The following is a 27,222-nucleotide window of genomic DNA, read 5'->3' as shown; positions in this document are numbered from 1 at the left end:
ATAAAGCACCTAGGATCCTCATGGTACTTAGCTCTGTACCCCGCCACACGAATCTCAGGGCTGCCCGTGTCACTGCCCCCCTCCCGGCCCCCACCCGAGGGCTGCTTCCTTTCTCCTTAGCATTGATCATCTTCACAGACACCAACGATTCCCTCATCCATTATGTTCGGGGTTGCTTTAGACTTTTTGTTCCCTGAGAATAGGCTCCTGGAGGCAGGGGCTGAGTTTTTGTTTGTCTCAGTAACAGACTTACTTTCATACAGTCAGCGCCACTTAACGATGGGCACACGTTCTGAGAAATGCATTCTTAGGCTATTTCGTCCTTGTGTGAACATCCTAGAGCGACTTACACAAACCTGGATGGTAGAGCCTGCTGCACACCCAGGCTGTGTGGTCCTTGTCTTATGGGACCACTGTCGTATATGCGGTCCATCATTGACCAAAACGTCGTTGTGCAGCACATGATGTAATTATGTTTGGCTTAGCCTAACGTTAAGATAACTTATGTTCCCTGCTATGCAATGACAAGAGGAGGCATCTCGGAGAAGGCTCTCGATGGTGGAATTTGGGTTTAAAACTTTTATCTTATATACACGATTATAATGAAGCTTTATCTTTTAAAACACATGATGGCAGTGGTGACAAGACTTCAAGGAAGAAAACGACAACCCAAAGCAGTTGCTGTTTTTTATTTTGCCACTCAAAATCAAATAATTACCAAAGGACGAAAACTTCACGTGAGAACAGCACAGCATCCAGCAGAGAGGACTGGAGCGGTTTACCCTGCGGCAGCTGGCATAGCAGCCAGCATCTTAAAGTTTGACTTTCCATGACAGCGCACACACAGGTGCCTGCGGGCGTCCTCAGGCCTGCTCCGTGTCTTCCGCGGAGGCTACTGGCAGGAGATCGGGCAGGCGCTCCAGGGCCCCAGCCTCTGCAAAGGGAGGAACCGCGCTTAGGCAGCAAGCCCCAAAGGCGCACGTGGGAGAACCCCAGCTCGCAACACCCACCACAGAGCAACCGTGGTCGTGCTCCCTGGAGGGGCTCCGATCCATCCCAAACTAGGCACCGGTCGTATTTCTCCCCTTTAAATGATTTACTAACTCGCATACCCTTGAAACTGTCAGGCTTTTAAATTGATGCTTTCAAAAAGAAGTATAATTCTTGTTTGAGTAACAAAAGTAATCTCCTAGTGAAGGAAGTTCCACGTTACAAAATTCAAAACATAACAGAATAAACTAAAAACCAAGGAGACCCTTGAAGAGCCGGCCTGCCCTTGCTGGGAAAGTCAGCGCAGATGGTGGCTGAGATCTCCCCGCAGGCTCCATGGGGCTCAGACAGGGGACTGGGTGACCTGGCTTTGAGATTTCTGACGCGCACAGTCGTTTCCACGTCCTTCTCCCACCCGCTCCCTGCCCGGGGTCGGCTCTGGAAGGAGCCACAGGCCTGAAGTCTCCTCCCTCCGCGTCTGCCCCTCCCCCGGCCCACCGGAAGCCCTTTAACCAACGCAGTGGAGCCAGAGAGCGGGCAAAACAGAACCGAAGACGAGCCTCGACTCTTCCACATGCCCAGCAAGGTTGTGAAGTGACAGGCAGATGTGGCTCCTGGAGCGGCAGCGCGGCCCGTGTGTGCCCAGCCCAGCCCAGCGGCTGACTCTCAGAGCGCCTTCCGCAGGGGCAGCCTTCGCCCTGCTGTCACCGTGATTGAGGCCAGACTCGCTGCTGAATGAATATGATAATGAGGGATGGGAGCGCTAGGGCCGAAATGGGCCCCGGGGGCGGGGCGGGGGGCTCAGCGCCACAACATCCTCGGAAGTACTAGACACCAGGGCGGAGCGCCGTTAGACTTCAATGCAGCCTGCCTGCAGGAAGGCTGCCGGAAGAAAAGCCGCACTCTGAGAAACGGGCTCCTGTTTGTTTACCCTGCTCACCACACCCGTTTTAAGATGGCCCATAGAGAGCCTGTGGCCTTGAAGCTCCAGCAGTTGTCCCATGTCATCACATGCCTCCAGCAGAGGGAACGAACCGAGGCCCTCTGTCCTTAACAGTGTTGCCCTGATGACCCTTTCCAGGGACAGGGTCGGGGCGGGCAGCAATCCGGGCCCCTCTGTAACCAGCTCCGGTTCCCGTGCCCTGTCATCCCAGCCAACAGCTGGGACTCGAAGTATGAAAGTGGATGATAGTTGCTTCCCAGTAGGAGTCTACAGAACCCTTTCTTGCTGCCTTTTATGTGCCCAGGGCTCTAAGAGGTGGAAATTTAAAGGTATACTTCACATACCTTTGAGATGCAAGAAATTCAGAAACTCGATTATCGTGCGCACAACATTGTTCTCGGGCAGCGGCCTGTCATAGCTTCCTGGAAACCAGAAAGGATCCGCGCTTACAGCCCATCCTAACGTGCTCCATCTTATAACATCACCGTCCAAGGAGAGCTGGAGAGCTGGGCGTCACTCTGTGCGCCCAGGGTGGGGGGAAACGAGAGTGAAGGAGCCCCACTCCCGCCACCCTGGGAGGGAGAGGTGGAGGCACTCGGAGCCCCCTCACCTGGCCTCGCTTCGTCTTCAGGCTGGAGTTCCCTCTTGCCAGCGAGGCCGTGCTTGTCATGAAATGATCTGTGGTTGTCGATGGCATCTGTTTGCAAATCAGAGAGGACAGCACTGAATGTCATTACTGTGATCGTACCCTCCACTCTCCCAAAGAAGGACACACAGCTGCTTCTAACCCAAACGCACACACACTGGACTGTGAAAACAAGGCCACCGTGTAGACCCACGGAGGAGGGGGAGCCATTCTCGTGGAACTTCAGGTAAGACTCTGGGCCGGGCCGAGGCTCAGTTCTTACGCCGGTGCTGGGGCTCTAGAGAGAGGAGGGACCCACCCCCCCCATCACAGGGGAGAGGAGGAAGCATGTGGCTCCAGCAGAGCCGGACAGGTCCCAGGGAGCACAGGCCCAGTGCAGCGGGTGAGGGGGAGGGCCCAGGAGCGTCCTAGAGGTGCTGGTGACCGAGCTGGGTGCCTCCCAGGCGACAACAGGGACTGGGGTCCTATGTCCTCAAAAACAAGGGGGCCACCAAAGAAGTTTAAGTTCTGATGTAATCAGATTTTTAGTTTTCAAAGATCACTCTGGCAGCTGTGTGGGAGATGGGAGAAAGAGACAGAGACAGAGAGGAGAAGGAGGAGGAGTCGGAGGGAGGGAGAGGAAGGACGATGAGTGACTCTGAGCGTGTGTGTGTGTGTGTGTGTGTGTGTGTGTGTGTGTGTGCGCGCGCTGAAAGAAAGAATGAGGGCTCTGGACCAAGTGGGCTGGAATGAAGAGAGGGGTAGATTTGGGGCCGTTTGTGAGGACAGGAGACAAGGGCGAGGAGCATGCTCAGGGCTTTGGCTACTTAGCCTGGTGGGTTGTGTCATCTGTAAGGCGAGACAAAAAAAATGATTCCTCCTTCCAGAGACGGAGCTCTTAGCACTGAATTTAGAGGGACGATGAATAACTGGGTCCTCGCGACGGGCCCTTGACGGTCGTCAGGCTCCCACTGTCTTCAGCAGCAGCTGCTGCAGACACGACCTTTATGTTGGCAGTGTCTGCGCTGACAACAGATGTCAAGGGCATCCTGTTAGGTTGTAAAGTAAGAGGACAAAGAGCTGATCTTGATGGATCAGCTTGACAGAGACAGAAACTTGACAGCGACAAAGAGTTTGTTTCCTGACTCAGGATTCAAAATCTTCTTGGTGAGTGTATTTTCAATATTCCAAAGTCACATGGATAAATATTTTTCTGAAGAGTTCCTCCTTTCTTTTGGGCCAGAAGCACACAGAGACAAGGTGCTTTCTGAGTGACAAAATTCAAGGTGGCAAAGGGTTCAGGGAAACGTGTCCCCTTTGAGCCAGTCCATCCCTCATGCAGGCGAGGCCACTCCATTTATGGTGAGAAGCCCATGCGGGCGCCTGCCATTGCTTTTGACCTGAGACCAAGGACCTGCCTGTGGCCCCTTTTTGTCCTCTCTCAGCCTGTGTTTCTCAAAGCACGGCCCTCAAGGACCCTCCGGGTGACCAGATCAACAGCCGTCTGCAGTGGGAGAAAGTCTGGGTGTGAACTTGGGGTTGCACTCAGAGGGCTCCCCGTGGTGCTTTAAATGGGCACCGCTCTTCCCAGTTACTCTGGTGGGATGGTAGAGGAGCTACATGTTGTTGGCCTCCTTTCCCAGCAGCAGGAGGCAGGAAGTAAATGGGGGAGGTGTTCTTTTAAGGTTGATGGCTGTCCCAAAGCCAACCATGCCTGCGAATTTGAGAGGCACAAGCAGGGAAGAGATTGGAGGGGAAGTGAGGCCTCCCCTCCAGCGCCTCCTTTAAGGTGATGAAGACCTGGAGGTGCCCCTGCAGCCAGAAGACATGCAGGAAGCAGAGATGGGGCGGACAAGGGGAGGCGTCCACGCACACAGCCTGAGGGTCCCAGGGTGTCCCCTTCAGGCTGGGTCGCACAGCCTGTCTGTACATGCCGCTGCCTCCTGCTCCTGCTTAGCAATTCCACAGCACTGAGCAAACCTCTGTGCTCTGCACTTGGCGAGCTTGTCTGCGGACACAGCCATCAAACTAGGGGTGTCTGAAGTCCCCAGCAACTCTCCAGTCACTGGATTCTCTGCCTGATGAGTGTAATAAAGTTACTCTCACCGTGTCCAGACAATGTCAAGTTAAAGACAAGACACCAAGTATTAGTCCCCCTACAGGATGGCAGAAGGCCCAACCACACACACTTGGGTTATATGCACACGCACACGCACACCCCCCCACCCCACTCCTACCCCCCGTCTACAAGTTTTATCTGGTAGATTCATGGAGCAGAGCCAAGGCACAGGACGGCCTGAAACCCTGATGGACTAGTGCGCGTTGGCAAGTGTCCTCCCATTCCACATCTGGCCGCGACTTGAGCTTTCCAAGCAGAGAAGATGCTAATGAGGCAGGCTGCCGCGGAGCCTGGGGAGCCGGCCCCTTCTGGAAATGGTGGGCCTGGGAGCAGCTGATGCATTTCCTCGCGTCGCGGCACCCAAGGCAAGGGTGTGTCTCTCCTGTGGGGTCAGGTCGAAGCCCTGCCCACCGCCCCTGCCCGAGGGTCCGTCACACCCAGTGACACTTTCATATACTTAAGTCACCCGACCCCACCCCACGAACCAGTGGTCTGCAGGCTGACTAGTCACTTTGCCCCGCTGCTTTCTCTCCATGCGCCTCCTCCCACAGGCGCCGCAGTCAGTAATGCTCTAGTCCTGCTCTGTACCTGCTGAGGTCACAGCGACGCTGACAGCACGGCGGGGCCCCTGTGGTGGCGTGGGCTGGGGAGGCCTGTAGGGCAGGGGACAGGTTTGGAGCAGGAGAGAGCGGTCTACATTTGGTTTGGGGTGAGCTTATTTTGGCTGTCCTCGGTGACTTGGAAGTTCCCATCTGGGGCTTGGGGAAACAGAAGACGGAGACGGGCTTCGGCGCATGGATGTCCAGTGCTTCGCGAAACTAAGGAGTGGAAGGGAGCGCTCGGGGAGGCACAGAAGGACCTGGGAGAGGGAGGGCCCAGAACAGAGTCCCGAGCAATGTCTGCCTTCAAGGACTGTAACCTGGGGAAGCCCGAGCAAGGGCTGGGGCTGAGTCCCACTGAGGTGCAGGGCAGGAGAACCAGAGGACAGAGAAGCTTCTGGAAGGAATGGTACCTGGGTCAAAGGGAGAGTAGTGGAGACTGGCGAGGCTGCAGCTGACCCCGGGAGAGCTTCTGGGGATGGGCTGGGGGCAGCCCTGAGGAATGGAGGCAAAAAGGGGGAGCCTGGTGGGGAGGCAGGAGAGGGCCCAAGGGTCTGCCCAGCACAGGCCACAGGCCGAGTCACGGTTCCAGACAGGCCAGGTGGGGCGGGGCCCAGGGACCAGCCCATCTGCTACGAGTGAAGGAAGCAGAGTAAAGGCAGCAGAGGAGGAGGAGGCTACAGGTCTGGGATGCCTTTCAGGGACCGGGAACAGGTGCCAGCCAGGAACGTGGCAGATGTTTTAACTAACTGATGGTTAACCTGCCAGAAACCCGTCCTGCCTCAAATGCGCCCCGTTTCCCTTTATCTGACTAAAGTGGGATATCAGCATATGAGAAGAATGACTGGCTACACGTGGAAAGAGCAGGATTAACACCAATGGCTCCAGCCCACATAGGAACAGGCTCCCCGCCAAGAGGCACGCGGGCGCGTCACTTACGTGGACCGAGAAGGTAGCCAGCGCTGTTCAGGGTCCAGCCTCTCTTTTCCTTCACCTTAAATGGGAGACAAGGGAGTCAGAGGGCCAGGACCCTGCCTGGAACCGCTTGCGCTGGCTCAAGGAAGCCCCAAAGGCAGCTTCCGTTTGCAGAACCCACCACGACCCCCTGTGAAGCGGTCACAGAATTTCAATGACAAATACACTTTAGCTCCTTGTTCCCACAGCCAGCCAGGTGTGCACACTGCCCAGCAAGGGGAGCATGAGGTGAATGCACCAGGCTTCCCAGGCAGAATGGAGAGTAGGAACAATGCACGTACTTTTGGAAGCTGCACGAAATCCCAGATTTGCCCCCAAATAAGCTATATCTGACATGAAAATAGCATTACTTGCTTCACCAAATAATTCGCTTTAGAGCCATAAGCCACAGACTCCTAGTGCACCCACTGCTTTGAAGGGATGCTGAGGAGCTGTGATAACACGGCTTTACTCTGCCGAGCCGACCGAAGGCGCTAACCCCCAGCACAGCAGCGTCCAGATCTACCGGCTTATTCCCGGGAGCTGTTTATGCCCCGGGAGAGGCGCGAGGCCAGGAGGGTCGGGGAGCGTCTCGGCAGAACCCCGCCCCCAGCGCGGCCTTTTGGAGCCGGCCGGCCCGCCGCCCCAGCCTTCCACGCCCGCACCCTCGGCGCGGGCAGGACCTGTTTGTTTCCATCCTGGTACGAAGCGCCCACCCTCCCGAGTCTGGTTCTGAGGCGGATGAGAGGGGACACGGCTTGGGGGCGTTCGTCCCCGCGCTGCACTTACCGGTGACCCGAGCCCCGGGGCGGCTGAAAGGGCCGCGGCGAGGAGCAGGGAGGCGAGCAGGAGGGCGCAGCCTCTGGGCATCTGCAAGGGAGGACGTCGGGGGCACACGCGGGGCTTAGGCTCGGACCCGCGGGGCGCGAGGGGCGGCCAGGAGCGGGTGACGAGGACCGAGCGGTCTGCGAGGCCCCCCGCGGCCGGCGCCCTGCTAAGGGGACAAGGGGACAGAGGCGGCGCGCCGCCCGGGGAACGTCCACCCGCAGGCGGGCGCTCTGCAGAGGGGAACCCGGAGAATCGGGGCCACCTCCCGCTGCCCCCACCCTCCAGGGCGCGCGGTACCTTGAGCGGCGGCGGGTCCCGGGCAGTCGGCGGGTCTCGGAGGGTCGGCGCGTCCCCGGGTGTGGGTGTCGGCGGGTCCCGGGGTGTCGGCGGGTCCCCAGGTGCCGGCAGGTCCGGGCGTCGGTCGGGTCTCAGGGTCTGGCCAGCCGGGGGCGCTCACCGCGTGGCGCGGCCTCGGGGACGCCGGGCGGGAAGCGCAGGGCCGGGCTCCCTCGACGTGTCAGCGCCCCCAGCCGCCGCCGCCCGCCGCTATTTATGCGGCGCGTCCCGGGAGCCAGCGGCCGCGTCACCAGCTGAGTTCCCGCCTCCCCCCTCCTGCCCTGCGCGCCCCCCCCACCCCCGCCCGCTTGCGGTCTGGAGGGGCGGGAGTGTCCGTCACCCGGTTCCTTAGGGGCTCCGAGCGCGGGCGGGAGGGCTGCGCAGTGGTCCTGTGTTATGGGGTGCAGGGGCGGGGCAAGGACAGCGGAAAGACCCCCAAACCCTGCTGGAGAGCCCCCATCACGCTAAATGGAGAACCCCATCGCCCCAGGAGAGCCCCCATCCGCCCACGCAGAGAGGCCTCTCCCGCCCCGCCAAGCTGAGTGTTAGGTTGGTTGATGTCATCGGGGACCCTGGAGTGACCAGGATACAGGACAAATGGTGATGATGATGACGCCACCCTTCATGTATCCCACATTTTAGTCCCATGAACCTTTGAACAGACAGCTCAGGCTACCCCCCTCCCCCCCTGGAGAACCATTTGCCTCTGTGGGGATGAGAAGGGACACAAGGCCCCTTGAGGACTCGGGTCAAGGCCAGCTGGCTGGTTAGGGAGCCGCGGGAGCCCAATCTGGGGTGCTGAGTGCGGGCCCTGGCTTACTGGAGGCGAGGAGGGGTGCTGGCAGGAGACCTGGCTTGGTGAGGGGCATCAGGGACAGACCCCTGGCCATGGCGGGGTGGCAGTGGGATGTTGTCATGGGCACGGTTTGACCACCAGTCAGCCCCTTTGTGGCAGCAGGGCTGGGGGCTGACCAGGACGCTGACTGATCTCTGAAGCCCACAGTAAAAATAAACCCCAGAGCGCGTCCCTGCCAGGGAGGGCGGGTGGGGGGCGGGGGCTGCCGCCTTGGCAGCCTTGGTCAATGGGGCACAGGGACAGCTGAGAGGCAGAAGAGCAGAGGGTAGCTTTCTGTGGCTCTCCGGAGAAGCGATGGGGACGCCCCCTCATGCCCTGGTTCCTTGTATGTAGATGGTGTTGGGGAGCAGGCAGGGGCCAGGCCTCGCAGGCCCCCGGCGACCTGAGGAATGCCACTGCCTCTTGACAGCTGCTGGTTTAAGGGAGAGTCGTGCGGTCGTGCTAGAACACGGGCTTTTCTTCTGAGAAGGGACGCGGCCCCACACATGGTACCTCTGGGCCAATTAGTCTTCCCCATCTGCCCTGGTAGGTGCCTCTCGCCCTGGGCGGGAGCTCGAGTGCCCTTCTGCTCTCAAGTGACTTTGCCAAGGAGCCTCTTGGTCTGTATGAAGAAGCAGAAATTCTAAGCTGAGGTCCGGGGGGCGAATGAAAAAGCAGGCTCCACGCCCGGCCCTCAGGCTGGCTGGAAACGAGGCCATCTGCCCCAGCATCCCACCGCTCCCATTTGGGCTCATGAACTCCTGGTCTCCTTTTTTGTCTTAGAAGAAACTTTATTAAAAAGACGTTTTTCCTTTAAGTCATTCTCATTCTCGCGGACAGGTAAAGCCCGAGAGTACAGAGGCACCTGGCTGCGGCGTCGTCTCTCTCGCATGTCCACCGGGATCCTAAAGAAAATGCACCCGCGGGCTGGCAGGGTCCGGATGTCCCGGCCCTGGAGCCAGCGTTCAGGTGTCAACGTGGGGAGAAGGGGGCCCCTGCAGATGAACAGAACACACGTCCCACCCTTGTCAAGGGATGGACTGAGTGGGGCCATCATGTTGTTTATCCTAATAGCCCCCAAACCTTCCGGAAGCAGAACCCTAGTGCATGCAGGGAACCGGGTGCGGCCAGGGCGGATGGCGAGGGTGCTGGGTACCCACCCAAGAGGGCGTGGTCACCATAACTGATGGAGAATGAGAGCATTCAATGGCCGAAAACTGGCCCTTGGCCACCTTCTCCACGTGTCTCAGGGGAAAAGTGTACACAACCTTCACATGCATTATGAATCCATTTAACAAGCAACACTGAATAATTAGACACGTGTGGTGAAAACAAAGACGCTCCCTCTAAGTCCATAAGGTCCTTCATCATGACACCACCTCGGAGGACACCCACTGTCGCTGCTTCTCCTAAGTCTGGGCGAGGGGATTCTGTCCAGATCCTGCACGGTGGTGGTGACCCTGGCCAGGAGCTGGGTGGGCACAAGAAGGCTACAGATGGACCGAGGCAGTGGAGGTGCGCTGTGACTTCTCAAGTCTGGCAGACGCAGCCAGACAAAGGAGGACAGACAGCACAGCTGGGATGACAGGCTCCCGCTTCCCGGCACACGCCGTGCTGGAACCCACGGCCAGCGTGGTAATGGGTTCTGCGCGCTCAGCAATGACCCAATGGGAGTCATTGTCAACCTGTCATCTTGAAGACAGCCCCGTGTGTGGCAGACAAAATAGGTCACCATTAGACTAATGGAAATCAAGCAGAAAGCATGATTTCCCCCCACCTCGTGAGCTGGCCCAGCTTCCCTGAGAAGCCCTGTTCACAGCACCAAGAGCCAAGCCCCGTCTGACCAGCAGAAGGAAAGGTCCAGAGAAAACCTGGTGGCTGCACTGGAGCCCCTCCGTGCAGCCCCAGGGAGGGGGTGCCGCTTCCCCTGGTGCCGGGGCCACGGCAGGTGTCCCTACTCTCACAGGGATTACAGTCCGGGGAGACCCAGACACACAAAACAGTTACACACATAACCCCTGCATCATCACGAGAAACAGGTACAGATTCAGGGAGTCTGACGGAGCAGGGCGGGCCAGGTGGAGCCCACACATTCCAGGTGGAGGGGGTCCCATGAGCAGGCCCCCTTTTTGGTCCTTTTCCTTTCCTCCTTCCTGCTGCCTGGAATGTGGATGTGAGGGCTTGAGCAGCCATTTTGGACCCCAACGTGACGACTTTGGATGACGGCAAGACCGAAGGAGCTGGGTCTCTGGGCTGCTGACCTCTAGGCTTGTTTCACAGCAGAGGAAAATGAACTGCTCTCTTATTTAATCCGATGTTCTTCGGGAGTTTTCTATTATATGTAGTTAGAAGAGCTCACTAATGTAGTGTGTCGCCCAAAATAGTCAATAGATGTTTGATGAGTGAATTACCGAATACAAATGAGTGTTGGATACATCACCTCCAGTGCCGGTAAGGAGCTGATGTTGGCGGGATGGGCTCACAAAGAGGAGAGGTTCGGAAGAGAAGATGACAAATGGACGCTGCCTACCGATCCCACGATGATCTCATTACTGGTGGAAAAATGGGGAAATGGCTCGAGGGTCTAAAATTGGCTTTTATTTGACGCCGCAAGTGTCTGTGTCCTTGAGCCTCCCTTCCGTGGTCTCTGGCTGCTAACCCTGCCCCTGCCCCACACCACTCTGGTAACACAGTCATCACAAAAAATCCCAAGTTGCTCCCTAAGGATAGTAGCTTGATGAGGATCTGGCCACAGAGTATGTTGATACAATTCTGTGCAAGGGTTTTGCGTGCATCTAGTTGGTTCTTCAATAAGGCTTTGTAGAGGATTCGTGATCCATGGGGAGAGTGGCTCACTGTGTCCATAGAAACAGTCGGTGTTTTGACCAAGGGCGCAGGCTGAGAGAGGGGAGGGCCTGGAGGTTTGGGGACCTTTGAGAGGCGACTCCCTCCTCCCTTTAGGCGGCCTTGGGGAGCCCCCTCCTCCCACATCTTTGAGCACCTTGCTGGCCAGAGGCTGCAAAATGGGGTCCTTAGGGGCCAGCCTGGTGGCGCAGTGGTTAAGTGCGCGTGTTCCACTCAGCGGCCTGGGGTTCGCTGGTTCAGTTCCCGGGTACGGCCATGGTACCGCTTGGCAAGCCATGCTGTGGCAGGCGTCCCACGTATAAAGTAGAGGAAGATGGGCACGGATGTTAGCTCAGGGCCGGTCTTCCTCAGCAAAGAGAGGAGGATTGGCAGTAGTTAGCTCAGGGCTAATCTTCCTAAAAAAAAATAATAAAATGGGGTCCTTAATTATGAAGGGTGCTGGCGCCCTGCTGACGTCAGGGTCCTGGGGCCAGAGGAGAAAAGGTGGACGCTGCTGCAGGTGGCCAGCAGGTGCTGCCTCAGCGAGGGCCCCAAGGCAAGTGTTTTCACGGTTGCACATTTGGGTAAAATTTGAATAAGCTATAAACACAATGATTCCAGAAGTTTCCATATCACTTCCCCCGTGCCCGGTTGCCCTCACGCAAAGTACATTGGGGAGGCTGCAGGCATTTCTGCATGGCTCTCTCAGGGGACGCTGGACTGGGGATGAGTTGAGTTTGGGGTCAGTGGGGGAGATGTGTCTGGTTTGTGGTGGCATATTTCCAGCAGTAGAGTGATCTGGCGTCATGTGCTGTGGAGCCGCCCCGGGGTGTGGAATGGCTCCCAGGAATATGACACTGCCCACAGCGCCCACCCCCGGCATCGAGACGGGTGACTGAATGAGCCCCTCAGGTTGCTGGTACAGCTCTGAAAGCTGTGGTCTCCCCAGGGAGCTGGGGTTGACACAGGCCTGGGGTTGCTGGAAGAACGCAGACACTGCAGCTTTTAAAGAAGCTCAGTCAGCTTTTGATCAGGTGACACCCTCCCCCAGTGTCTTGGGCGCCTTCGGGGCCTCTCATGGAGCCCGAGACTCCATACCAACTGCATCCTGCACCCCGTCCATCCTGGACACAGCTCCTGGCCAAGTTCACCGCTCCCATGGTGTTCTAGGGTGGGTGGAGTGGGAGACGTTGTTCTGGATGGTCCTGCTTTGGTCGTCTTACGAGTCCTGGGCTCTGGGGCTCGAGCCAGCCTTGCCTCACTGCCCTGTGGAAACTCCCTCTTCCCTAACCCACCGCCTGCATCTTCTGTCTCCCAACTCCCCACGCCCAGCCCACGCCTACACCGCCTAGGGCTCTGTGCCAGAGAAGTCTCCTCTTCCCACCCCAGCCCTTCCCCCTGCGCCCCCTCCCCCCTACCTCTGTGCCTCCCACCCACCTCCTCGCCCTCCCCCGCCCCCCATGGAGAGCCCGTCCCAGAGAAGCTTCCCCTGGGAATGGGGAACATTGCTGCTGCTCAGAGGCTCAGCCCCCCACTGGGAGCTGGGACTCCACCTGTGTCCTGGGGTGACTCACCCTGCCACTCAGCCCAGCCAGGCGGGGGGGGGGGGGGGGGTGGGGGGGGTGGAGCAGTTCCCTGGGGCTGGGGAGCTGGAAGCTGATGACTCAGCCGCAGGCCGTGGGCAGCCACACCTGTTTCCTGGCCCTGAGTCAGGCCACGGGCAGCACCTCCAGGGCCACGTGGAGCCCATCTGGCTAATGGGATGTGGGTGGCAGAGGGAGGGGGCCAAAGGGAGGGGTCAGGTCAACAGTAAGGGGGCATTTCCACCTGGGGGCCTGAGCTATGCAGAAAAGCAGCGTCCCTGCGTCCCCACCAGCTTCTCAGGGGCCCAGACTACCTGAAGGGACTTCAAAAATGAGCATTTAAAAACCCTTGAGTTGAAGAAGCGTCCACATAGAAAAAGGCGCATAGGTGAGTGTTGGACGGGCTGCATGTGGCTGGCCCCCAGTCAAGGCGGGACATGCCCAGTTCCCCAGCCCCCACGCCCCTTCTGGTCACTACCTGCCACCTCCCCCACCCCGGGGTAACCTCAGCCGGACCTCCAGCAGCTGTGACCCACTTCTGCTTTTAAACTCTGTGGAAATGGCATCAGGCAAGTTTCTCTAGAGTGTCTGCCTCCTTCTCTCCCCTTTCTTCTGCTCTTCCCTCGCGTGGCTTTGGGTCTCTGTAAACCCAGAAGCAGGCGCTTTGCTGACCCCGGGGGCACCCGCCTGAGCCAGTCAGAGGGTGACAGTGTCCGCCCGGCTCGTGGCCAGCTCATGTGGACAGGAGTTGCATTGGTCCCTTAAAAGGCACCAGGCACTGTGAATGGCTGTTGACGTAGATCACTGGGCGAGCAGGGCTGTCAGAAGAGCTAACCCTTTACCAGCTTCAGCCATCGTTCCGGTCTTCACGGCTGCCTCCCCGAGGGAAACGTCCCTGCTGGGGAGGGCTGCTGCCCCCACCCCGGGGCTGGTCACTGCCGCGGTGTCTGGGGGTGGGACGCTGGGGACACTCCCATGGCCCACCATCCCAAATAGCTGAGTCTGGGCTGGACTGTGGCTGTCAGCCTTTGCTCCATGTTCATAGTGAACCAAGAAAGTTGACACAGGGGCTGGACAGGGGCTGGGGGCAGCCGGGTTGAAATCCCGCCTCAGCCTTCACGAGCTGTGTGGCTTTGAATCTGTCACCAACCCTCCCTGTGCCTCCATTCCCTCATCTGTAAACTCCGGACTCACAGTGTTACCGGCTCTTAGTGACTATCAGCCCTGATATGGGTTCCCAAATGGGCACGTGTGTGCTTCCTGGTGGCTCTGTGTTTTCACTGTGCTTGTACAAGCAGTTTAAAAAAAGCAAGATGGACTTTTGCTGCGCTTGCTTCTCTGCAATGTCCCGCATTCATTTTCCACATCTCTGTTGTCTGTCCAGTTGGAGAGTGCCATGTTCCTTCTCCGGCCGGGCACTGCCCCGCTGCGAGGGGGCACGCAGCCCAGCTGACCTTCCCAGGGTCGCGGACACTCCCCCAGCTCCCTGTCTCCTGGGACTTAAGGAGCCTCACCATGCAGAGGTTGTCCAGAATCAGGTGCTGGCCTCTTAGCCGTGGGGGCCGGGGACATTTCCACTCTTGTTAGAAACACCAAATTACCTTCCAGAAAGGCTGTGCTCATTATAGCTCCCTTCAAGAGTCGAAGGGCCCTTTGCTCCAGACCCTAGCTGGGGGCTCTCAAACTTTTACAATTTTTGCCAAGCTGACAAGGGAGGCTATGTTCGTTTGCTGGGGCTGCCATAACCAAGTGCCACAAATAGGCGGCTTAAGCCACAGAAATGTGTCACCTCATAGTCCTAATGGCCAGAAGACTGACAGCAAGGTGTCGGTAGGGGTGGTTCCTTCTGAGGGCTGTGAGGGAGAATTGGTGCCATTTGCCTGTCCTGGACATTTCGTATAGGTGACGTCACGTGATGTGTGGCCTCTGTATTTGTCTTCCACTGAGCACAGTGTTTTCAAGGGTCATCCTTGAAACGTGTCAGGGTGGCAGGTGTCAGTGCTTCGTTCCTTTTTATGGCTGAATAATATTCCATTGTACGGAGAGACCACATTTTTATGCCTCTATCGATGGATGGACACTGGGCGCGGTCCCAGCTTTTGGCTGTTGTGAACAATGCTGCCGTGAACATCTGTGTGTCAGTTTTCGTTCAAATACCTGTTTTCAGTTCCTTTGGGTATACACCTAGGAGTTGAGTTGCTGTGTCCTGCAGTAATGTGATATTGACCTTTCCAGATCTTTATTTACATTTTTGATATTTCATTCATCATGGATATTTTACACTCATTTTGATTTTTAAGAAATGTGTTGAAATATGTAACCGGATGGCTGAGTTTTGGGGACCCCTTTATGTCTTGCCCCCGAGGCGAGCGCCTCACCCTAGTCTTGTCCCTGTAGGGTGGGGCGGATGCGGTGGGAAAAGTGGACGGATTCAAGCCATTTCTGGGAGGCAAACCCAAACCTCCATAATTTCGCACTTACTGTTTCCTTGGTCTAGAACGTCCTTCCTGCTTAGGGTCACCAACCATCCCGGTTTGCCTGGCACTGCGGGGTTTCCAGGACGTCCCAGGCAAACTGGGACAGTTGGTGGCCCAATTCTGCCATTCTTTCCTCTCCCTCTGACGGTCTGCTTTAGCTGGCCTGCACTCTGCCAAGTTTATGCTCCCTGTAGGGTCCTCCTTGTGTCTCCCATCATGCCTCCCCATCGCGGTCGTTCCTGCCATGCCAAGCCCACCTTTCTCTGGGTCCCTCCTGCTTTTGTAGCTGGCTCTGTTTCACCCCACATGGCCCCCTAGCTGACTCAGGTCCTGCTAGGAAATAAAAATACAGGACACACAGTTAAGTTGGAATTTCAGATGACCAACAAATACATTCTCCATGGAGGTGTGTCCCAGGCAATATTTGGGACATGTTACACTAAAAGTTATTCGCTGTTATCTGAAATTCTCACGTAACCGGTGCCCTGGATTATCGGGTCACCCTCGTGGTTGAGGTTAGGTGGGGGTGTGGGGGCCCCGTCCTCCAGAAATGACACTCCGGTCGTGGCGATGACCCGTTCAGGAGTAACGTCTCCCTCGATTCCACAGGGAGGTATTTGGGGTCAAGCTCTCCTCTGAGCAACAACGAAGAGGCCTGTGTGGGCTCCACGTTCTTTTAAAAGAAGACGTAGATCTGGTTGGAAAGTGGACATGAACGCTAATTAAGAGGAAATCAGGCTGACAGAGCCTCCGTGGGAAGCACGTTCTTCCCCCTGTAATGCACTGACAACAGAACAAATCGTGACCCTGGGAAAAAAAATTAAATTCTCAAACCTGGTTATTATATTTGAAAAGTCAGGCTGGCTTCCCAAAGGAAGGACACTGCCAATTACCATGGCCAGGGCCATCCTTTTCCGGGGAGCACAGCTGTTCTGCAAGCTGTCGGACAGCTGCCCCTAGCCCAACAGCTGCCCCCAGCCCGACAGCTGCCCCCGACCCCGGCAGCATCCCCGGGAAATGGCAGGGAGGGGCACTTCAGCAGAAAACGACGCATGGGAACTGTTGGACCACCCCACACCCCAGGCTCTCCTGGCCACTGCGCTGGCCCCTTCTCAAGGGCCACCAAGTGCTTGTCCGTGCGGTGCAGCCAAGGCCTGGGTCCCGGCCTCCTCATGTCCACTGTTTCACGTGTTTGTTGCCTTCTCACAAATTGCCCCCAAGCTTGTGGTTTAAAACAACAGCACGCCTTTGCTCACCGTTTTGCAGCGCGGGCAGGATTTGGCAGCGACAGCTCGTTTCCGCTGCACGCAGCCTCACGCGGCGGCTCGCTCGGGCCGGTGGGGCCACTGTTGAGAGGCCACCTCAGGGCTGGTAGAACGCGCTGGCTGGCGGCCTGAGCTGAGCTGGGGACGGCGGCCAGGGCCTTCCTCCTCCTGCACGGGGCTGCTTGGGCTCCCTCGCAGTCTGGCGGCTGAGTCCCAAGAGGGAGGAGAAACCTGGGCCTGGCCCAACAGCCCTTCTACCATGTTCTACGGGCCAGAGCAGTCACACGTTCAGCCCAGAGGCAAGGGGCTGGAGAGCTAGCCCCCGCCTCTCAGTGGGCGGTGTCTAAGGATTGGGGGCTGTTTTTTTTTTTAAGATTTTATTTTTTCCTTTTTCTCCCCAAAGCCCCCCAGTATATAGTTGTGTATTCTTCGTTGTGGGTTCTTCTAGTTGTGGCATGTGGGACGCTGCCTCAGCGGATTGGGGGCTGTTTTTAATGCGCTGCATCCTGTCTTGCCCGCCCATCCAGGGCACACTCTGTGGCAGCCCTTTGGAGCTTCCCAAAGCGTGGATCTGAACCTCGCAGCTCCACCATTGTCTGAGGAACCACATTCAAGGCTTGTCCTGGCGTTTCGGTGATATTTCCACTCTCTGCCGCTCACCCGTCGTCCCAGCCAGCCAGCTGCTCTAGCTGTGCCACTCCCCAAACATTTGGTCCACACCTCAGAGCCAAACCGTTTCCAGGGGTGCATTTTCCTTTTTCTATTTTACCCACGCAGCACACTTTCTTGCTGGGCTCAGCTCATGAGATGCTGGTGCTGGGTCGTAAGAACCAACAGTGTGTTTTCAGATTGATTAAAAATATCCTCTTGCCCACTCCCTCCAGCCACTTATTATTCTGTGTGCCCTTAGAAAACAAATTATTTTTGGTGTTTGAGGTTTTTTTTTTTTTAAATTCTCAGTAATGAAAACAGAAACAGAATAGGAAATTTTCAATTATTAATGGGTCAAATCTTTCTCTTTTGAATTTAAAAAACCCACAACTTTTGGATGGATAATACATTCAAAAAGCAAAATTGCAGGGCCAGCCCTGTGGCCGAGTGGTTAAGTTTGCGCCCTCTGCTTCGGTGGCCAGAGTTTTGCTGGTTCGGATCCTGGGCGTGGACACGGCACCGCTCGTCGGGCCACGCTGAGGCGGCGTCCCACACAGCACAACCAGAGACACTCACAACTGCAATATACAGCTAGTACTGGGGGGCTTTGGGAAGAAGAAGAAGAAGGAAAAAAAGGAAGATTGGCAACAGATGTTAGCGCAGATGCCAATCTAAAAAAAAACAATCCACATTGGGGGCCGGCCCAGTGGTGTAGTGGTTAAGTTCACGTGCTCTGCTTCAGCAGGCCAGGGTTCACGGGTTTGGATCCCAGGTGCAGACCTATACACCACTCATCAGGCCGTACTGTGGCGGTGCCCCACATAAAGTGGAGGAAGGTTGGCACGGATGTTGGCTTGGCGGCAATCTTCCTTGGGCAAAAAGACGAGGATTGGCAATGGGTGTTGGCTCAGGGCCAATCTTCCTCATCAAAAAAAAATCAAAATTGATATGAAAGGTGCCCACGGAGAAGATTCCCTCCCATCCCCGCCCAGCCACGCTATTTCTATGCACACCCCATGGATACAACTTCTTAGGCACGAGTATGGCCTCACGTGTCTTTTTAATGCACACACAAGGAAAGAGGAGCATGTGTCTGTGAGTGCTCCATTTTCTTAAACAAAAGGAAAGTGTCTACTCCGCTCTGTATTTGGCTGTTTTTCACCCCGAGGACCTGGAGAATTTCCCACGTCAGAGCGGGGAGAGCCGCTCGCCCGTCTTCCAGCCGCGAAGCGTCTCGTTCTGCTCTGGGCCGGGGTTCATGGGGCCTGGCCCCTGCCGACGGCATTTGTCTCGTTTCCATTTTTCTCCTGTGAAGAGCAGTGCTGCCTGCGCACCCTGGGCCACGGTCACCACGCCCTCGCGCAGCTTCGAGGGAAAATCCCCAGAAGAGGAGTGGCCGACCCACAGGTGAGTGCGCTTGGTATTAGATAGATTTTCCCCAATTGTCCTGCCTGGGGCTGCGCTATCTTGCTTGCTCTTCAGTCCTGTGTGGGGGCAGCAGTTTCCCTGCAGTGGGCTTCGTCGCACCGGTGGCTTTTGGTCAATCTGACAGCTGAGAAATGGCAACTCAGGGTAGTTTTGACGTGCGTTTCTTTACTCCGAGCGAGAAGGGGCATCTTCTACGTTGAAGAGCCATTTGCCTCTCTCCGTGGAGCCTCTGTCCCTGTCCTTTGTCTGTTTTTGTTTTTTTCTCTATTGTAATGTTGATATTTTCTTCCCTCAAGAATTCTTTTTTTTTTTTTTTTGAGGAAGTTTAGCTCTGAGCTAACATCTGCTGCCAATCCTCCTCTTTTTGCTGAGGAAGACTGGCCCTCAGCTAACATTCATGCCTATCTTTCTCTACTTTATATGTGGGATGCCTACCACAGCATGGTTTGCCAAGGGGTGCCATGTCCACACCCGGGATCCGAACTGGCGAACCCCTGGCTGCTGAAGCAGAACATGCGCGCTTATCCACTGTGCCACCGGGCCGGCCCCCAAAGAATTCTTTATGTGTTAGGAAGACAAGCCTTTGCCTGTATCAGGAGGTGTCTGTAGGGCTGATTCCTGCTGGAAGCTCTGGGCAGAATTTGGGTCTCGACTTTTCCAGCGTCAGGGAGGGAAAATGTGCCCTACTCCATTTAGTTCTTTGGGCTAGTCTAACAATGAAATCAGCACAGGACAGATTAACGGGAGAGAAAATTTAATTTTGCACATACAGAGGTCTCATATATATAAGACCCAAGAAGTCACCAAAGCAGGTTGTTTATATACCTTTTAGACAAAGAAACGATAAATTTGTGAAGAACTGATAAGACAGAGAAACTTAGACTTGGGAAGTAATTAGTGAAGAAACCAAGCAGAGTTTGTTTCTCGGCCCTGAGTTCCCCAGCTCTGGCGATGAGGATGTCTTTCTACCTCCCGGTTCACGGAGGGGACCTTCCGTGTAGGAGATTTATTTCCTGCTTTCAGGGGGCAGCCAGGAGGGTCAGAGTGTCCTTCTTGTATTGACTGTTTCTCAAGTAACTTTAATACGGAATAATCAGTATGCCGCTTCAGTGTGCTTGGGGCGGGCTGCCCTGCACCCCGTCACCAGCTTCTGGAGGCGGCCTGCATCTCTTGGCTCCTGGCCCCTTCCTCGCTTCTCTTGTGCCTCTGCTTCCATCATCACACCTCTGACTCCTCACTCTGACCTTCCCGCCTCCCTCTGAAAAGGACACTGTGATGCCACCAGGCCCACTTGGGTCATCCAGGGTCATCTCCCATCTCAAGACCCTTAGCTTCATCCCATTTGCAGTCCCGTTGACCACGTGCGGACAGTCACAGGTTTGGGGATTAAGATGTGGGCGTCTCCGCCACAAGCAGAGAACACTGTTTCGTGAGCCTCAACATCCCCATCACCCACCCTCAGTAATTATCTCCTCCTGGCCAACCTGGTTTCATTTATACCCCTCGGCTCCCCCCTCCCCTTCCACTCACACTAGATTATTTTGAAGAAAATTCCAGACATCATGTCACTTTATCCATAAAGACAGCACTATGCATTCTACAAGACAAGGACTCTCTTTTTTTTTTTTTAAACAAACGCAGCACAACACTGTTAGGCACCGTTCAGTTATACACGTTGCTCCGCTGTCTGAAGGGCCGAATCTCTCTTCATTGTTCTTCTCTTTTTAGAGTTTTAACAACTATTCTTAATGGTTTATTTTTGCATATAAACTTTCTACTTAGCTTGTATTGTTCTGGGAAAAATCTGTTTTACTGAGGTTGTGGCCTGCGTAAGTTAACCTGGGGACAGCTGACGTCTTTACGACACTGAACCTTCCTCCCCCAGATCATGGCCTGACTTTCTTGGACTTTCCTTTATTTCAGAGGAGTCTCAAATTTTCCTCGCACACTTTTTACGCATTTCCTGTGTACTTATTCCTAATTATTGTACCTTTTTCGTTGCCATCATTACTGGGTCTTTTCCCGTTGACTTGTCTCCCTGGTGTTTAAAAGTGTGGCGGTTAATGATCTTCTGTGTTAACACCCACCCCGTCTCCTTGCTGATCCTCTTACTGTGGGGGCTTTGGTTTTGCTCGGTTTTGGGTTGTTGTTGGCTTTCGTTTTCATCTGGTGGTTCTTCAGTGACAGAACGTGGAAACAGAGTGAGGAAACGTCATGTGTTTCCAGGTTAAATCTTTATTTAAATACACCGGATTTGGCCACTGTAAAAGTAATCCAGGCAGCTCTCACTTTCCGAAAGTGCACTTTACGCGCCTCCCCTTTTAGAAAGACCTACACAGGGACCTGCTTTTATGATAAAAGGCGGAAAGTGGCAACAGCGGCCGGTGGCTGTTCGGTGGCAGCGGTCGGAGAGGCTGCGCCCCCAGTGCCCTCCTGGGCTGTGCACAGAGTCCTGCCACCCGCCGGCCCTGAGCCACGTCTGCGAGCATCTGGGCTCTCCCACCATTCATTCCGTGCACCGTTAGCAAGACGCGTCCTGCGGTATCTGCTTTTTGCTCCAACCATTTTGGCTTCTGAAAGTTTCCTAAGAACACTCTTCTTCCGGATAGGGAGGGAAAGCTGTGTGTCCCCACTGGCCCGAACCCGAACCTCCAGAGGGGAGGCCGTGCGAGGTGGAAGAGGACGGGAGGGAGTCGTTCCTCACCGTGTGGCCTGGGAGACTGGACGTCCTGCGTGTGACTTTGCAGAAACGCCCATGGGTTCTCCCCGGCAGCTTCCTGTGGGTCGGCCCTGAACGCCAAGGTGTCTTGTGCACCTGTCCCTCTGGGAGTCAGCACCCAAGCTGCCGGAATCCCTGAGTGTACAAGGTTCGACAATCTAGACGGTCACACCATGAACATTCGATGAAACCCACTGTCACCCCCGTCAGGGCTGACGCAGTGGGGCCACACGAGACAGGGCAGGAGTGACACGTCCCCCAGCCCTGAGCAGGTGGAGGCACAGCAGGGGGACCCATCAGGCTGGTGCCCTGGGGGCCGTCGCCTCATCCCTGAGACGCAGCTGGCCCTTGGGCTCAGGCCCTGCCCTGGGCGGAAGCAGACAGCACCAGCAGACCCGCAGCTCAGTGCCACCCGGCTCTCTGCTAGGGCTTCCATGGAGCAGTTCTGGGCTACCAGATGTCCTTGCCCACCCCAGAGCTTAGGTCAGGCCACCAAACTGGGCACTCGTGTGTCCCCTGACCACGTTGGACTCCACCGAGGTCCGACTGGCTCCCTCTGGTCATTCTCTGTACTGGGACCCACCAGGGATGTCGTCTGGCCACCACATCCCCCTCATCCTGTGCACAAGCCCCTTGAGAACTGCCGTCCTTCCCGGGGATGTAAGGCGATGTGAGGACACACACGTGGGACCACCCTCGAGTTCCATGAACACGGGGCTCTTGAGGACGCTAGCCCGTGGAGATCTGGTCTTGTGTCCTAGGAGCTCAGCGATGGGGTGACAGAGGCAATGTGGGCAGAGGCGTTGGGGAGATGACCGCAGTGTGCTTGGGCTGGAGTGCGGGGCCTTCGTGTGATTGCTGAGACAAGCACAGATGCCTGAGAACATAGAGATGGTCCTTTTGGCGGGACCCACACCCAACGTGTAAGTTAGGGAGCCACCTGTGCCTCCGAGGCTGGAGCCGGCAAGTAGACGTGTCCAGGTCAACTTCACGTTAGCGACACAGGAAAGACCAGCGTGCATGAGGTACGGCCTCTCCTCAGGGTGCTTGATCCAGCTGGGAGGGGATCCCCCAAGTCACACGACAAGGTCTTTAATGTTACCACCTCGTCAAAGGGCGACTGAGCACACACTCTCAAGGTTTGCATGGACTGTGGGTCTCCAGGACCATCCGGACAAGGGTCAGAGTTGTCAAGGCCTCATCATGGGCTGGGATGGCCAGGGAGTGCTGGAACCTCAGCCGGGCCTTGAGCAAGGATGAGATTTGGGAAGAGGGTTGAATGAGTCCTCTCCCAGCTGTAACAGAAACCCAGCTCGAACCAGGACGAGCAGCACTGGGAATGTATTGACTCAGGTAACTGAAAAGTCTGGAGGTATAAGGGGTTCAGGTCAGGTGGGATCCAGGGACTCTACAATGACATCAAGACCCAGACTCTCCCGCTTTCCCCCAACTCTGCTTGCTACTATGGGACTTCACTAGCAGGTAGAGTCCCTTTGTGGAAGCAGGAGGGACACCCTGAGCGCCAGGCTCAGCAAGTCCATCCAACACAGAGCCGGTCTCAGAACCAATAGCATTGGATTGAGCCGCATGCCCCTCTCTAAACCGATCACTGTGGCCAACGGGATGGAAGATGTTCCTTGGCCAGGCCCAAACCAGGCACCCATGTCTGGATCTGGGGGGTGGGTGGGCAACCACTCAGAGGAGGTTCCAGGTGGTCAGTCCAGCCTAAAGGCTCTGTGAGGGGCTTGAAGATGGGCAGGGGCTGGCTCCTTCCAGGCACCCTGAGGTGTGGCATGTGGGCTGGAGAACACACCACAGTCACACAGGACACAGGTTTGCAGGGGTCCCTGGAGGCCCTCAGAGAGGGTTTGATTCTTGCTTCGAGGGCTGAGCCTGGCAGTGCGAGTCTGGATGTGACACAGGAGCCTGACGCCCTGACGGGCTGGGTGACCCGAGGCTCAGGGCAGACCTTCCTGCGGGCTGGCACGGAGGGAGTGGGGCAGAGTGATTCAGCGCCACTCAGGGCCCCTAATGAGTGGGTTCTGCGAAGATGAAAGGAGCATGCAGCCCGTCCCCAGACTCAGGAGTGGCTCTGATGTCCGGGCTCCTGGTGAGGCGTTCTCTCGCCCAGACGAGGTCCCCAGCCAGCTGCCTGTCCTTTCATCTGGGGAGTGGAGCATCCACAGGAGTCAGCTCGGGCCGGTGCTCCTGGAGTCTGACTGGCTTCCCAGATGGTCTTGTGCCCTCGGCTCCTCCTGAGCCCCCGTCCCGGGAGGGACACAGGGTTTCCCACTCACTCTGGGGTGCTTCTCCTGCCTGAGAAGCTTCCCAGGGCCTGAGTGGCAGGGAGAGCGCTCAGACCCATGTCTGGAGGGAGAAAAGGCCTGGGCGGGGGGCTGGGGGTCCACAGCCAGACCCTTCCCCCGCTGGTCCAGCCTGTGGCCACCCCTGCACACAGCCTTTCGGTGCAGGTCAAAGGTGACGTGAGAGGATGTGACCATCCCCTTTCCGAAGTGGGTGGAATCGGGGTCTCTCCTTCCTGGTGGAGGGCCAAGTCCAGGCAGGGGGCTGGCTCTGGGTGCGCGGGGGCAGCTGGGGGCGATGAGAGGCCAGCACGTGTCCCCAGCATTCCTAGAGCATGTCACCCTGCCTCCCATAAGACGCACAGACGGAAGCAAGGGGTCCCGCGCGGAGGCCCTGGCTCTGCTCTGCTCCAGAAGCGTTTGTGTGACGTCGCTGAGCATCTCTGGGAGGTGGCCTGGTCACGCCGCCCTGGGGACAATGGAGGCAGCAGCAAGGCCACGGGCTCCTCGGGGACCGTAGTGACCCAGGAAGCTTGCCAGCCCACGCCCACTCCAGAGTCCCCTCGAACAGCCACAGAAGAGGGCTCTCTCGTGTCTCCAGGCTCATTATTGTCCAAGCATGGTGAGCGGAATGTAATTGGGGATATTTATGCTCATTTTGCTATTTCGGTTTTGATCAGTGAAAGGACATCTTGTAAGGATGGTGATTAGTTTTTGTACCTAAGATGGTCGCAAAGTCACCTCCGGATAATTCGGTCTCATAACTGTGACAAGGAGAGAAGAAAATGGCCTTGATGTTCTCCTTCGGAAACAGTGTGGCTGTGAAAAGGACTGTTTGCGTTACAGGCCGTTAACCAAGAAGGTGTTTCAAAATTATCTTAAAATGGTCCTTCTCCCAAGAAACAGTCTTTAGTAATAAAGACGTGTTTCCACCAGGAATAAAGTGTCCAGACAGGAGAGTTCTTTTCTTTTTTTAAACTCCTTTCTTGAGTGTCTGTGCGAGGAATATTGGCCCTGAGCTAACATCTGTTGCCAATCTTCCTCTTTTTTTTCTTCTTTTCCCCAAAGCCCCCCAGTACATAGTTGTATATTCTAGTTCCTTATGGTTGTGGCATGTGGAACGTCCCCTCAGCATGGCCTGATGAGCGGTGCCGTGTCCAAGCCCAGGATCCAAACCTGGGGACCCCAGGCCACCAAAGTGGAGCACACGGACTTAACCACTCGGCCACGGGCTGGACCCAGGAAGGTTCTTCAAAGCAGAATGAAGGGCGATGAGCACATGGTTGGGAGGGGTGGGGGTGGGGCAGCAATTCCAGGCCCGACGGTGGAGGGTTCGGTGCCATCGTCTGGCTCCTCTGCTCACCCGTGGTGTGGGCTCCCTGCCCCTCCTCCTGTGGGCATGAGAGGACCCATCACAGGGACTTTCGTCTGCGGGTTTCCTGCTGAGTCTGCGCCCTCGAGGGCCCTGCTGGATCCAGGCTGGTGGGCAGACTGCGGCGTGGGGAGGGGCTGGAGCCAGGGCCCCTGGGGGGATGGGGCGGCTCAGCGGCTCAGGGAGCTGGCGGGCCTGGGCATCTCTCCGGGTGGGGGCTGGGTCCTGTCCCAGCCGATGTGCCCATGGTCTTCAGACGTGGGAAGCGTTTCATGCTGTTGCTAAAACCCGTAGGCTCTTTGTAGATTTTTGTAGAAACGCTACTTTCAGTTGACAAAGCGCATCCCGGTGGGGAGGGCTGCGCTCCAGCCTGTGCGGAGCCCTCTGGGGTGTGGGCTGGGCCTGGACCACTTGCTCTGGGCTCCAGGGCGGGCAGAGGGGTGCCGGAGGGAGGGGCTCCACGAAGCTCACCTCATGGTGCCTGATGAGATGAGATGAGGGGAGATGAGCTATGTCCCAGCTGCAGGGCGGACCCCAGGGACACGGGGGACAAGCCCAGCTCAGCTGTTCACTCAGCTGCTGGAGGGGGCGGCCATCTCTGCGCCTGCACAGATGGCTCTCACCAGTGGGACAGGTCTCCCCGCCGCTCTCCCTCGGGCTCGCCATTTTCAGCTGATGCCATCCTCTTAGGCGGCTACAGAGGTGAATTATAAAGATCTAAATCCTATATGCATGTATAATTACAGGCACATAATTACAGAGACAGTGGAAAGCAAATTTAACTCTCGCCCCAGGTTGGTTGTGCAGAGAAAATATTTTTTTTATTTTGTCTGTTAACTAATGTCCCTCATAGCCCGACTTGTGATGAGACCCTGCGCCACCCCTCTGGGTGTGTCCTGATTCTCTCTGTATAAATCCCTAACCGTGGAATTATTGATCAAAGAGTGTGGACATTTTTGAGCCTCTTGAAATAGGCGGCTACGTTCCTAACTCCATGTGGTTACTCGTCTGGTGATGCAAAGCTCCTTGTGGAGGCCGCCCTGCCCAGGGCCCCCTGGGGACACAGCCGTCTGGGGCTGAGCCCTCGCGGCCGGCAGGGACTCCGACTTCATTCTCGTGCTTTGCATGGCCAAAATGACTGAGTGTGCACACCCATGTTCACAGCAGCCTTGTGCACCATAACCAGGCAGAAACAGCCCGAATCCACAGACAGAGAATGGAAAGACAAAATGTGCTCTATCCGCACGATGGAATATTACGCAGCCTTGAAGAGGAAGGAAATTCTGACACACATTATACCAGGGATGAACCTGAAGGACTTTATGCTCAATGACATAAGCCAGTCACCAAAGGACAAACCCTGTATGATGCCACTTAGACAAGGTCCCTGGAATAGGCAAATTCATAGAGACAGAAAGTAGGCCTGTGGGTGCCGGGAGCTGGCAGTGGGAGGCGGAGTCCGTGTTCACTGGGACGGTTTCTGTTTGGGAAGCTGAGACAGTGCTGGAGAGGGATGGTGGGGCTGGCTGCACAATATTGTGAATACGTTTAATGCCAATGAGTTTCACACTTCACAATGTGTAGAACGGTGAATTTTATGTATGTTTTACCATCATAGAAAAAGCGGAAAAAATGGCCAGAGGGAATAATTATCCTCAAAGTAACGTAGTTCATTGCAAAGTCCCCAAAAAGAGCAATCTGGGAAAAGGTTCTTAGGAATTTCAAAACCTAGCTTCCAAACTCTCGCGTGTCCCCAGCGAAGCCGGAAACATCAGGGAAGGCGACTGGCCGGCTGAGTGGGGACGCGCGTGAGTAATGCTCGACCCCTCCGAGGCGGGCTGCCGGGCCCCGTAATGTCGCAAATGCTTTCCGATTATTATATAAATTCGTGCCTGTCAAGGGACTCATGAGGGCAGCCTGACCCTTTTGACGGCATTATCCAGGCTTTTTTAAGGCTCATTTCGAGGTCATGGTGATGGAAGTGTTCTTAAATGAATATTGTAGTTTAGATTTGAAAACCCCAGCAAATGTTCCCTCTTTGCTTGTCGTCCGTAATCAATCTGAATCTGGAATGTCCTGGCTCCGACAAGCCCCCACACCGGCTGTGGGGTGGTTAGTCCCGAGTTGGGTGGGTCCCTCTCCTTAGGGTTTGGGGACCACGTCGAATTGGGGGGCAGGCAGACACCAGCATGGGAAGGAGTGCTCCCTGAGCCAGGCCGAGCCCACGACCCTCTTCCTCTTGTCCTCCCCTCCCTGGCGGGGCGCCGATCCATCTGTCACCATGCCCCCCACAATATGTGGCACCTGTCCATCAGCCATGGTCCGCAGCCCCAGGATCGGGGAACAGAGCA

The 27,222-nt window shown here is 56.2% G+C and overlaps 1 protein-coding gene across 1 annotated transcript; it reads right to left on the bottom strand.

Moving 5' to 3' along the window:
* Positions 1–674: 674 nt before the first annotated feature.
* Positions 675–7,619, bottom strand: GAL (galanin and GMAP prepropeptide). Its single transcript, XM_014861614.3, has 6 exons — positions 7,356–7,619; positions 7,020–7,100; positions 6,216–6,270; positions 2,544–2,630; positions 2,278–2,355; positions 675–934 (listed from the first exon to the last, which is right to left on the bottom strand). Exons 2-6 carry the CDS (start codon positions 7,098–7,100, stop codon positions 864–866), a joined length of 372 nt encoding a protein of 123 aa, XP_014717100.1. The 5' UTR covers positions 7,356–7,619; the 3' UTR covers positions 675–863.
* Positions 7,620–27,222: the final 19,603 nt, after the last annotated feature.

This window comes from Equus asinus, chromosome 17 (genome assembly GCF_041296235.1).
Source record: "Equus asinus isolate D_3611 breed Donkey chromosome 17, EquAss-T2T_v2, whole genome shotgun sequence".
In the NCBI taxonomy this organism is placed as follows: domain Eukaryota; kingdom Metazoa; phylum Chordata; class Mammalia; order Perissodactyla; family Equidae; genus Equus; species Equus asinus.
The sequence above is the reverse complement of the archived record's forward strand: the minus strand, read 5'-3'. Positions and strand labels throughout refer to the sequence as shown.